At 36.0% G+C, this 12,699-nt stretch overlaps 1 protein-coding gene across 1 annotated transcript in view; it reads right to left on the reverse strand.

The window, feature by feature from the left end:
• LOC138327378 (uncharacterized) overlaps nt 1-12,699 on the reverse strand; it is an 80,098-nt gene that overhangs the window by 44,533 nt on the left and 22,866 nt on the right. The window contains exons 3-6 of the mRNA XM_069273468.1: nt 6,762-7,264; nt 5,734-5,803; nt 2,842-2,948; nt 2,509-2,640 (exon numbers count right to left, since the gene is read on the reverse strand). Of these exons, the coding sequence (XP_069129569.1) occupies nt 2,509-2,640; nt 2,842-2,948; nt 5,734-5,803; nt 6,762-7,264 (812 nt within the window). The remainder of the gene's footprint in view (nt 1-2,508; nt 2,641-2,841; nt 2,949-5,733; nt 5,804-6,761; nt 7,265-12,699) is intronic.

Genomic DNA, 12,699 nt, shown 5'->3' on the forward strand with positions numbered 1-12,699 from the left:
CAAGGGTGAGAAGGTATAAACTAAATACTTGTATTAGTATACCAGGACGGACTAATTAGCCTCCATTCACAGGAACTTGACTCAGCAATAATCTATGATGGGTTTAAACAGCTAAGCATCAATGGGTACACACAAAAATAGATTTCTGGTCATCTCCACATGTTGATAAACTGTGGTAATATTAGCCAAACTTTAGTTAGTATCAGTACAATCATCTTTGATATACTCATCAGATAGGTGGTATCATGCTGCTCCAAATAACACATACTTCTATATACAGATAGATCTTCTGATTCCAGTGGGGAAAAAATAACTTTTTCTCTACTGGTATGTGTGGTAGGGTTGGGAAACTCTCTGGGGCTCTAATAGAGGGAAGGGGATATTGTGAAGGGACAAGGGTTACTTAAAAGAGATAAGTAGGGTGGGGAAGCTCTCTTGGACTTTAATTGAGGGGAGGGGATATTTTGAAGGGGCAAGGGTTACTTAAGAGAGATAGGTGGGGTGGGAAAGTACTCTAGGGATTTAAAAGAGGGGAGTGGATATTGTGAAGGGGCAAGGGTTACTTAGGCGGGATAGGTAGGGTAAGGAAGCTCTCTTGGACTTAAATCAAGGGGAGGAGATATTGTGAAGGTGCAAGGGTTACTTAGGAGGGATAGGTGGGGTGGGAAAGCTCTCTAGGGCTTTAACAGAGAGGAGGGGATATTGTGAAGGGGAAAGGGTTACTTAGGAGGGATAGGTGGGGTGGGAAAGCTCTCTAGGGCTTTAACAGAGAGGAAGGGATATTGTGAAGGGGAAAGGGTTACTTAGGAGGGATAGGTAGGGTAGAGGAGGGGGATCATGATGAGGCAAGTGGGGTACAAAGGGGTTGTGATGTGTAAGGGTGTGATGAGGAACGGTAGGTAGCATATGGGAAGGGTTTGTTATGGGGCAGTTTTATTGCGAAAGTGGGGTGGGCAAAGGATCATGATGACACAGGGTTTGCCAAGGAGGAATAGGTGGGATAGGGGAGTAGATTGTGATAGTGAGGGAATTACACAGGAGCTACTGGGGGCGGGGGGGGGGGGGGGGGTAGGTAAAATTGGAAAGAATATTGTCATGGTGCAAGATTTACTTAAGATGGATAGGTAGGTAGGCAAAGGGGAGTATAATGGGGAATAATCAAAAAGTGAAATGGGTGGGGTTTTATTGGAAAAGGATAGGTCACAGTTAATGGTCTGGGAAAGGGTTAATGATTTAATTGGCAGGGTCTTATAGGGATGGGGAAAGAATAGGGTGTAGTCATCATGAGCGAGAGGATTTACCTGGAAGGGGAGTAATGAGATTTGGAAGATTTACTAGGGAGGGATGGATTCATGAAGAGGGATGGATTCTTAGAGAAGGGATAGTGGTGAGACTATAAGTATACTGGGGAAAAATGGGGAAACACAAGGGTCACTTAGTACACAGAGGTTCTGAAAAGAGCAGAGGTACTGACTTTCTGCTCAACTCAGTACTTAACATTAGTATCCCCTGTATTTGTTACAGTTAAATACCAAGCAGTTCAGATTTCTTAATGATTCTGTCATAGACATAAACAAACAACAAAGGATTCCTGCTAAATCAAATACACACTTTTCACTTTGGAAATTTCGCTGAGCTTTTAAGATTTTTTGTGTGTACTGTATGTTCAACACTTGCCTTACACTTGGTACATAGACATTATTCTCCAGGTTAAGAGAAATATACCCACAAAACACACATGACCAAATATCAAAGGGATTATATTCCACATACCTACTTGAGACACTTGTCAGTCACTGAACCAGAAACTCCCTCCCCCCCCCCCCTCATCATCTCCCCCTAGTGAGGACCTAATACACTTTAACACAGTACAACTCCTCTAACAGAACTTCACCAACTTTCAATGAATCCTCTAGCAGTTAAGGCTTTTGGTTCCACTTAACAACAAGTAGAGCAGAAATTCGAACTCCAAGTTGATTCATTCAGAAGGTTTCAACACACAGGAGTGTACTGTTTGTCCCACCAGTATGAAATGTATTCCACTGACATTTCATTTCAGTTTTATTTTTTTGCTAGTAAAAGGGTCTCTCAGAAAATGTTATCAGATCAATTTGCTATAAAGGTGACCATTATCAACCATACCAGACCAATCAACCTGTAAAACAGCAGACACATTAGACTTTCAAAATATAAAATGTTTTTATATGACCTTCATTTTTCACCCCCTGACCTCTTATGGAATTGGAAAAGACGTTGAGATAATATGTGAAGAAGCGCAAACAAATTTGAAGGATTTTCAAAATGTAAAGCTTCTTATTTGGATTCTGAATTTCTCTATCGTTAACCATATTTACAGGGGACTAATACTGGTATCCAACCAAGGTAGAGTTTACTGGCTATATTTACCTCCTCCCCACCAACATCCGTAACATGATGCATTTCTCCAATATGCAAAGTAGCCAATAGGACAAATTAAAACAAAATAAAAATTTAATTGGAAGCCCTTACCTGACAAATGCAGATAGTACAGAAGTTCTGCTGCCAGGTGTCTCCGTCATCATACACAACGCCATCTACAATACACTGTGGGTAACACACACACTGGTCCAAAGATTTCAGAGCTTCCTTTAGGTACATATTCTGTAACGTCAAATGGAAAACGGTACATAATCTAAATTATTAAAGACACATATTCTGTAATTTCAAATGGTTTTCCTTTGAGATACGTCATGAAAATGTATTACCTATGGTATTATAAGTGTCAAATATGGAAAACCTAAAGAAACTTGAAATATGTACAGCTTTGAATAACCAATGGGTAAGATTGAAGCATATTTCTACCTCTATTTCCAGATTGTTGACGACGTCCTGAATGTCTTGCTCATCACCATAGCGATATCTGGCTGAGGCTTTGTCTTTAAATGTAATGGTATCATCCTGCTGCATGGCTGAGAAGCAACAAAAATCAGTGATGTCAATTAACATTGACCAATAAACCAAATCCAATAATGCCAAGCATTAAGTTATTCAATAACTTAGGGGTTTCATGGTACTTCGTTTGGACACTTGACACTGGACTTGACATTGGGGAGAATGGTTTGGGTTAGGATTTTAATGGTTTAAGTTTATTTGGATATCAAAGACTGCTATAGACTAACTAGTTGTAGTGCTTAAAGTAACGCTAATATTTGCTATTTATTTGTAACTATTAAATAACAGGTACAGACATCTGAGTTGTAATATTATATCTCCGCTATTAAATGTGCTGAAGATCATAGGACAGCCATTCCCCGCAATCAGTAGGGTACAAACATTTACCCTCATTTCTCTTCCTCCTTGTAATTAGGCAGACTTTATTGGTGGAGGTTGAAGATGAGGATTAAGTATCCCGCCTGTGTATGTAATTAGGGACAGACAGGTGACACACAGACTTCAGTGAGAGCACCTGTCTACCTCTGTAACATATGGACTCCTCAGACACATACAACATACATTTGCCTGTTGGCATTTTAATTCTACCTTTGGTGAATGATTTATATCTTACATAAAAGTTTCCCACTACAAAATACCACTCATCTGAAATATTACAAGGTGAAATGTTATGATCTTTATATCTCAGATGAAGAAGATTTTCAAAGAAATATTTCACCACTTTAATATACAAGACAAACACAACTGGTATCAGCTTCTCATTGCTTCTAACATATTACATTTTTTGATGACCTTCAGAGAGCTTTGACCTTGAGACCAACAGTTTACCATAATTTCTCTTTCTTAGTTGTATCAGGTTTTTATTCTGCTAAAATACCTGAGAATTTGCCAATAAAGTGGTGAAAACACATTAATTTGGACTTTCCAAGTAGTTTCCTATTCTCGTTAAATTACCCTATTCTCGTTCATATTCAGGCGTATTTGAATAAATGCATATACTATTACAATTTCAAACCCTTCAAAATGTCAAGAGTTCAAAGATTTAAATACATATCCTTGGCAGAATATATATCAACCACATATATCTGTAAATTCACTTCTTGGATTAAATCATTGAATCTCCTCATATTGCATGCAGAAAATTTTGAATGAGCTAACATCTATTATTGGGACGTGCAGTTTTTCGGCTATGCATGATGCTCAGTGGAGCCATAAAACTCAAGCTTGCCTGACCCATGTCTCATGAAAAAACAATTACATGTATCATAAAAACCATTTAGGTTTAATTTGTGACTTAATTTCAAACTAATGATAATTAAACTTTTAAGCATTAGCATCAAAGCAATTTTTTACAAAACAGTAATGTTGCGACTTTTCATCACATATAAAGGTCAATGTGTTGAACATTTGGTATTGAATTAGTGTACACTTATATCTTATTTCTTCACACATTAAATTGTTGACAGGCAACAACAGGATCATTGCAACCCTTCTGAAATTATAGCTGCCCCATCTCTTTTTGTAATAAAGAGGACAGGCATAATTTTGAAACAGGATTATTGTCACTGAGTTCTGTTGAAATCCCTCCAGTTTTTAATGAGGAGAAGCCATTTTATCATTTGTAAAAAGGCACATAATTCTAAAAAAGGTGAAGGTATATTGTTTATTATGTACATCTTCACTACATAAAGATTTTAACCAGAAAATGGTGGTGGTGGTGGTGGTGGTGAGGGGAGGGGTATAATCAAGACATAAAGGTTTTAATTCTTTCAGATTTGGGGCTATATCTAAAAACAAAAAGTAAAATTTGTCTATCGGTAAGATCTCGGACGAATCACTAGATAAGCGAGTGTCAGAACAACCAATTTAAATGACATCAACTGTCAGTGTTATCAGTGAGGCTGGATTAACAGGTAAAATTAAAACCAAGATTGTCCAAGATTGTGAGAACCCCTCCCACATCAGTACAGACCAGGCTTAGTACAGGCCATTGTTTAGTAGAACAGGATCTTCATCATTAATCACCAGACCTGTATTACCATCTAGACAGTGTAAGTAATTAACTTCTCACGCTCATTTTTTCACATCGATCTTGCAGACAATGTAAAAAATAAAATGGATTAAAGAATTATCTTATAGTAATATTGTACTTAATTTCAAGTTATTGCAAATTTGGAATTATTTTCATAGCCAAAAAATCAGCTGCATAGATCTGGTTTAAAATGAACAGATGCTAGTGGGAAGCTAGAATGTTTGGGTGTAGGTATCAATTTTCTCCACAGATTTTGAAAAAATAGTAACAACAACTTGCCTCAGGGACAATTTAACATATAATGATTACTTTCCTGTACAAAACCATTTTAGATTTAGGTCGAGATAAATCTGAAAATAAAAGCACAATCATTTCAATGTCATGTGCTGGGACACTCTTGTCTACAAACAAGCTGACACAGATTCCAAAATATACAGACCTCCCATCATTGTTTTCTTTCATCTTTTATTCTAAAGGAAAAGGTAGAAAGGGGAAGCTTAAAAGGACAAGCATCATTTGATCTTTGGTTCCTCGTAAAACCTGAGCATCACTATAGGTTGTAAGATATAAGTGTTAAGGTGCCTAACAGGCGAGATTGAACCCTATAGTACCAACCTAACCCCAGCCAGTGTGGAGGGGATCATGTGGAGGATATTAGCGGTTAAACCATTACAAATGAGAGTATTTATACTATCAACAGCCATGGATATAGGTATTAAGAGTATAACGGTTTATCCATTACAATTTCTCGCTCCATTGATAAGGCATACCTTGATACTGTGTACAGGTCCGTGGCTTCTTGGTGATGTAGGCAAACAGCTTCGCATCAAACAGTAGGCCCTGCAAACAGATCACAGAATATTATTGAGGAAAACATAGCAGAAATATCGCTGTATTATAATGTGGTTTAATTGATACTGTCAGCACTCACTGTTGAACTTTGTATTCAAAGTGCCTCACAAAGCCAACCAATATACCAGAATCATATATAGCAATATTTTAAAGAAAACCTTCTCATTGTCATATAATTCCTTTGGTTCATTGGTAATGACTTATTTCATCAGAAAGCTGTTAATGAAGTCTTGTCTCACACCGTTTACAAAGTTAACAAAGATTTGGTAGAGTACCCAGATGTGTGCAGTTTATTATTACATAAACAGGTGATGTTTTAGTTCAATATGTGGGATATCATTTTACTTTAATGTTATATCACTTGTAAAAATTCATTAAAACTGTGATGTAAAAAGTAATCTGATAAAAATATATCGAAAGCTCATAACACCTGGCAATTCTTTAATCTTGGTTCCAGTAAGAAACCTATTAGGGAGCTTGATTACAACCAACAGGTGTGTTTGTTGTTTATCTGAACCCTTTGTCATGGAGGCAGTTGATAACATACAAACTCTATTTAACTGTCGGAAATGTATCAACACCGTATCTTAAACATTTACATAATCTTACAATTCAAAGGATATAAATATTGACGTAATTTAACAATCTTAGTTAAAGTAAAATATTTACACAATCTGGAAACTCATTAAACAACTATAGAAAGTCAACAAGCCATGTGTACATGTTAAAGACTTGCTACTGACTTTAATTTGGTAGCCCTGACTTCCTGGTCACATGGGTAGAGGTTAAATACTGTCATGCAATGGAGTTAGAGTTTATGATACTTTGAAAGAAGATGGATAATTCATGGATTCGAGAAAGGATTAAGCAATAACTTGTGCCAATGGTCAAAAGATCAGAGAATATATCATATTGATCAATTATCACAAAGGTAAATTGTACTTACAGTGAATTTTGGTGACCTTCTGGGGTCGCTGATGGATACTTTAGCTGTTGAAGGGATTTTCATTAGAGGCTGTGAGAGTTGTATGACATGTTCAGCTTCACAACCATGTCGCAAAACAACTGCTGTCCGATTTATATGCAATAAAACACTAAAATATTTCAACACAGGGGCAGATAACTCCACATCCTTCCTCTGGAATGATATTTTACCCTGATATCTCACAGTTAATTTGCGACTTTTCATATTAATAGATAATTCCAGAATAGGTAATAATTTGTTATGATGATATATAGACAAAAGTGGCACTATTTTCAGCCCTTTGTCACTCTGCCCTGATATGTAATAACTCATTTCTCCTTTGTATTTTCGCCACACTTTTCGTATTTGTTTACTATTTAGAATTTTTGGATTCCATTTCTCTGTTAGTTTAAATCCCTTAGGTGTAAGTTTTTCCACCCCAGGCAAGTCCTTTAATTTTCGTATTAAACGCACAAAATCCAATTCTGAAAATACAAAAGCAACACAACATAAGTAAATTTGTGTAACATTAATATAGATACATCAAAATTATATACATAAACACAATTTCATATCAAAATTACATTTAGTATCTGGAGAACTTTGCATACCTGGCGATAACCTCTAGGACATATCACAAAGTCTGGTCATTCAGAATATATCTCTTGATTTGAATTATTATTAGCCTATTGATTTTTAAATCATCGCAAGATATAGAACTTTTTAACCCTAATTCTGTACTAACTTCTTATATAAGCTAGCCCTCTCCTAGATTTCTAATATACCTAGCTGAAGGAGCCCCAGCAACATCCAATCCAAAATTTTCATGATTTCTTCCAGATTTGGTACTATAACCTGGGGAATGTTTAACGTAGGAATGTGGAAGGTTGGTTGGTTGTGCTTACCATCCTATTAACAACTAAGGTCATTTAGGACACCCTCAACCCTTATGTGTAATGTGTAAAGTGAATGCATGTTTGTGTTGAGGCCATATTGAAATCAAGTTCATTGTTTTAGAGAGAGGAAGAAATTGAGTCACAGTTAAGAAACAAAACTGGGGGTATTTAAAATCAGTGGTTGAGGGAAAGGGACATAATAAGAAATCAAGAGAGACACACAGGATTCAGCGGAGTGCTGTGTAGTACTAAATTAAAGACTGGTTGTAACTATTATTGAGAGTTGGAGACAAACAGTCCATATCCTAAGTTAGAGAATTGTGAATGTGATACAAAATAATGAATCGCCCTTGGATAGAGAACTCACAGTAGATACTGAAGAGACTGAGTGTTCTTTACATGTAAAAAACACAGATAAAAACACCAGATTGAATAGCTCTCAGGACTAAGATTTATAATACCAGCCAAAGTCCTTGAGACTGAAGGTCGTCCATATGGGTCTGATGTATACAGGTAAGGAGAGATTTGTATCTCGTCTCCAGGTGAGAAGACAGTAGGAACTATATACTTATTTCAGTTCTACTTCAGTATCCATCTCTATACTATACCATTGTATCAAACAAAAGATCATCCTGCAGTTACTTTGGAAACAGACACTCTTTTATAAGAAATGATCTGTCCAAATCATACCATCAACAGGTGTGTTCAGTATAGTATACATCCAAACCCCTCCACCTATAACCAAACTCTGTTCCTTCTAACCATTGTACTATTTACTGCAATCACTTAGTCCAGCTGTAAAACAAACAGCCCTCATCCCATTCCAACAAGTCACGCCCCTCCCCCAACAAAAAGTCTCACTAACACAACCCTGTCCCATCAACACCCATAATACCCTATTGCTGGTTATTTTTGCAGGTCAAAATTTTCGCGATTTGATCTAAACTGGAGAAAATCAAATTAAAATTTTAGCAGTTTTACATTTTTGTGATCTGGCTTTAAGGTTTCTCCCATTTCTTAATATTTCGTGGATCAAATTTTTGTAATCATAGCAAAAAATATTAACCCTGTGAAAATAACCTAAAAACCATCCCTGCCGAATATCCTCCCGATAACCCAAACCAACCTGAACATGCTCCATCATTTCTAACCAAGCCCTAGCTATCACCCCAAACATCTAAATTCTGTTTAATTTGATATCGCATAGCTGGTTGTTTAAAAAATTTGCAATTTTAGTATAATTTGAGATTTCGGAATCTAATATTATCTCTTTCGATAAGATAAAATTTTGCAATCTGGCAAAAAAATTGTTGCAGATGTAATTGTACAGCAATAATAATTACTGATCCCCCTCCCCCTAAAAAAATCCACGTTGAGTCCCACCCCCAACCCTAGCATCTCCCTCACTCCCCTCCCTGATCCTCACAGCATTTTCCATCAGTACTATCCATACGGGTGTGATCATTACATCATCTAGCTGTAAACTATCTGTACTGTAAATATTAATAAACAGACGCCAGATTGCCATCAGTGAAGTACACCTATACTGTAGAGGTAGGAGGGTATCTTATAATATCCCTAATCTAACCTTCAACATCCCACTTAAATCATGTTACATCAAAACATTAACTACTCTACGTACAGTTACAGAAACACATAAATTCTTAAGGTGTATATGATGTTGGAGTATTACAAAAAGGCTCAGATAAGTGCTTGCTCATCAGACTAGAAGTATAGTTAAAAATACTTGTCCTTCTTAAGAATTTAGTAGTCTAGAAAATTTATATAGAATCTCTTAATACCTGGTACAAAAACTATACATGTTTCAACATGGTATTGTATCCTTAAACTAGCATGCTATTGAAATTTTGTAGGAGATCAAACTAAAGAGACTTGATCTCCAACCAATTTATCAGTTGGCAATTTGGTTCCAAAAATCTCTACAAAGTTCTATTGTAACACAGAACAAGCAAGTTCTACAAGACGATTATGTAAATATGCTTATTTTGGTAAGGTATTGTCTTATTAAGACTGTGATGTAACTCTTATCATTATACTCAGGTACAAATGTTATTACAGTAAAGGTGCCCACATGCAGATTCAGCCATTCCAGTATGCCATTTTTGTTTCATAGATTCGTCTACTGAGATTAAATGTAGATTAGGATGTATAATCTTTAAAGAAAAGACAATAACGGTAAATTTGCAGGTGAGAACCACTGGGTACATTCTATCAGACAAATTTGCAGGTGAGAACCACTGGGTACATTCTATCAGACGGGTGGCCTCGCCTGGTAATAGATATGGGAAGACAACAGGTTACATCACAGAGCCGATTACATCTGGATATTATGGATATGATGTCTATATTATCTCCTAATCTGGCCATATTACCTATTACACTGTTTGCTCAGTGGTCGGTACATTGTGTACCAATGAGATACCAACATATTCATACCGACACCTCCAGGATGTACCTCTGGCCAGGTGGGCTCAGGTGTTCAGGATAGTTTATACCCATTCTTTATTTGCAATTCCTAGTCTGCATTCGCATATTACAGAGCATATTACAGAGTTATCTACCCTTACAGGTAGATATAAATTGTGACATTATGCATTTATTTGTAAAACGTCACAATCACTACTTGCAAACAATGGCAGATAACTCATTAACATGCAGTGACAGAAAGACTTTTCCAACATTTACATGTGAAACAAAACACTATTGAGTAAGCTGTTATGGTTGTATGACAATATACTACTGACTATGTACTATTGTAATGTAGAGCAGACAGGTGTATCATCCTGCTCATCAGCTGTCAGACTGGCCGCTGTCCACACCTTGGCTGTTGGCTGTTTACCTGGCTTACTACCAGCTAATTGATGAGAGATACTATATAGGAGCCTTACATAGTCTAGATATAACTCTACACAGTCGATCTGGTCATGTTAAATACTGATGTTTATAATTGAAATTTCATCATTAGAACCAATATATCAAATAATCACATTAAACATAGATCTTTTCGAATTCATAGCCTGGATAATTCAAGCACATGCCAGATTTAGGATGTAGATCAAAATCCATGTATCTGTTGACTGTCAAGATGTAGATCAAAATCCCTATATCTGTTGACTGTCACATTGGGTTTCAACTCGAAACCCAGAGATGGGAGAGCAAATAATGTGCATACACAACACAAAATGCAAAGTCAAGTGTGGTACCCAGATGGTTTGATTGACAGTTGATGATGAACAATTATCAAAGATCAAGAAATTAAATAGGAGAGTTCAAATTTTGTCTTTGAAATAAAAGGAAATACTTTAAAATTATACAGGAACCAGAAATGAGTATTCAGTTTGACACAGCCTGCTCTCAGATAGTAGCCAGCTGTTTGGACCAGATGGGATCTGGGAGTTATGTACAAATGACACCCATGTTGTTAGAATGCAATGTCTGGTCGAGATAAAGTCTACAAAAACATCACAATAACTAGCATTTCTGTGTATAATACAACAGAATCTTCAGGCATGTCACTTTTTCTTGTTTTCTTATCTTGTCAACATATATGAAGTAGGTATAAAACATGTTCTGTACCTCCACATACAAGTAATAATTTAAATTTTGTACAGATAACAAAGTGGAGGGTATGAGTAATATCCTGCATCCTCCCTGACCTATAATAACAGGTGGTACACAACTATTACATGGAAGTACCTACATCCTACAGTTATAATAGGAAGCAACGACTTACACACATAAGGATGTATTCATTTTTTTCACAGAAATTGTTCCCATCTTCTCTGTATTAATTTCTTAGAACTATTAGCTTTAATCAAACTCAAGGGTTCCTTCATATCTGTATTAATTTCTGAGAACTATTACCTTTTTTATCTAATATCATGTCTTAAGTTTCTTTCCAACTATAACTAGATATAGCTGATGAGGTCTCCTTAACATATAAATACATTCTCATATTTATCTATATAGAGAGGTAGTACTGATGTACTATAGGTATCCCCTATGTGAATACACTCTTCAGATAACTGTATCCAAATTACAAAGCTCATCTTATGCAACACAATGACAATATTTTTTTTTCAATTTTAGTAACTAAGCTGTCATTTTCAGATTTGAAGATACTATTTAGATAACAGTTTTCTTGAAATTGGATTTATAAAAATGTACATGTATCCATAACTGCATGAAACCATAGTAAGTGGGAATGGCAATGTGTGAAAGCATAGGTAAAATATCCATATATCCTTTATACTATATATAAACAGATTGTATAACTAAAGACCTACATAAATAACAAGCATACTGCATTCCTCAAGTACCCACAAACTTTCTTTAAAAAAAACAACAATTCAATTGATTAATGTCAAAATTTAAGAATCCATCCAACATAGGTTTTTTTCATGAATTCTAAAATATTTTGGTAATTAAGCTAGACAGAAACACTATCACTTGCCTTACATCTTAGGCCTGATTTACAAAGGTATGTCGGTGGACTGTGTAGCCTCACTTTGGCTGTATCTGCTCTCAGACTCGGGTAATATGTACTTTATCCTGAACAGTACACCCTAACCTGCCAGTCTGCAGTTCTGGATTATATAATATTATTGCTATGTAACACTTCAGTTTAATACATGGTAACATTTTTTTCAGCTGTCATCTTTGATGAACTGTTGCGTTAAGTAAATATTTTTGTTTCATAGGTCCTGTAAGTAAGACTCAGGGTCATAAACAGTTGAGCCGGAGAAAAGTTAAATCATATGAGTACTGAGAGATAAATCACTGACATACAATTAACTTGACCACAAATGAGAATTAAATGTCCTTATTAAGTTTGGTACAATTACTACCGAACCAGCTTTGGCTCCTAATACCAGAAACACAGAAACCTTGTTGCAAACAATTTGTTATAGCATAGTGGATCATATTGACCAGACTAAATTCAAAGTCAAATAGACCAGGTGGGACTTTCAAAATTCTATAACAAGGACATAGTCATTCTGATC

Source organism: Argopecten irradians, chromosome 1 (assembly GCF_041381155.1).
Source record: "Argopecten irradians isolate NY chromosome 1, Ai_NY, whole genome shotgun sequence".
In the NCBI taxonomy this organism is placed as follows: Eukaryota; Metazoa; Mollusca; class Bivalvia; order Pectinida; family Pectinidae; genus Argopecten; species Argopecten irradians.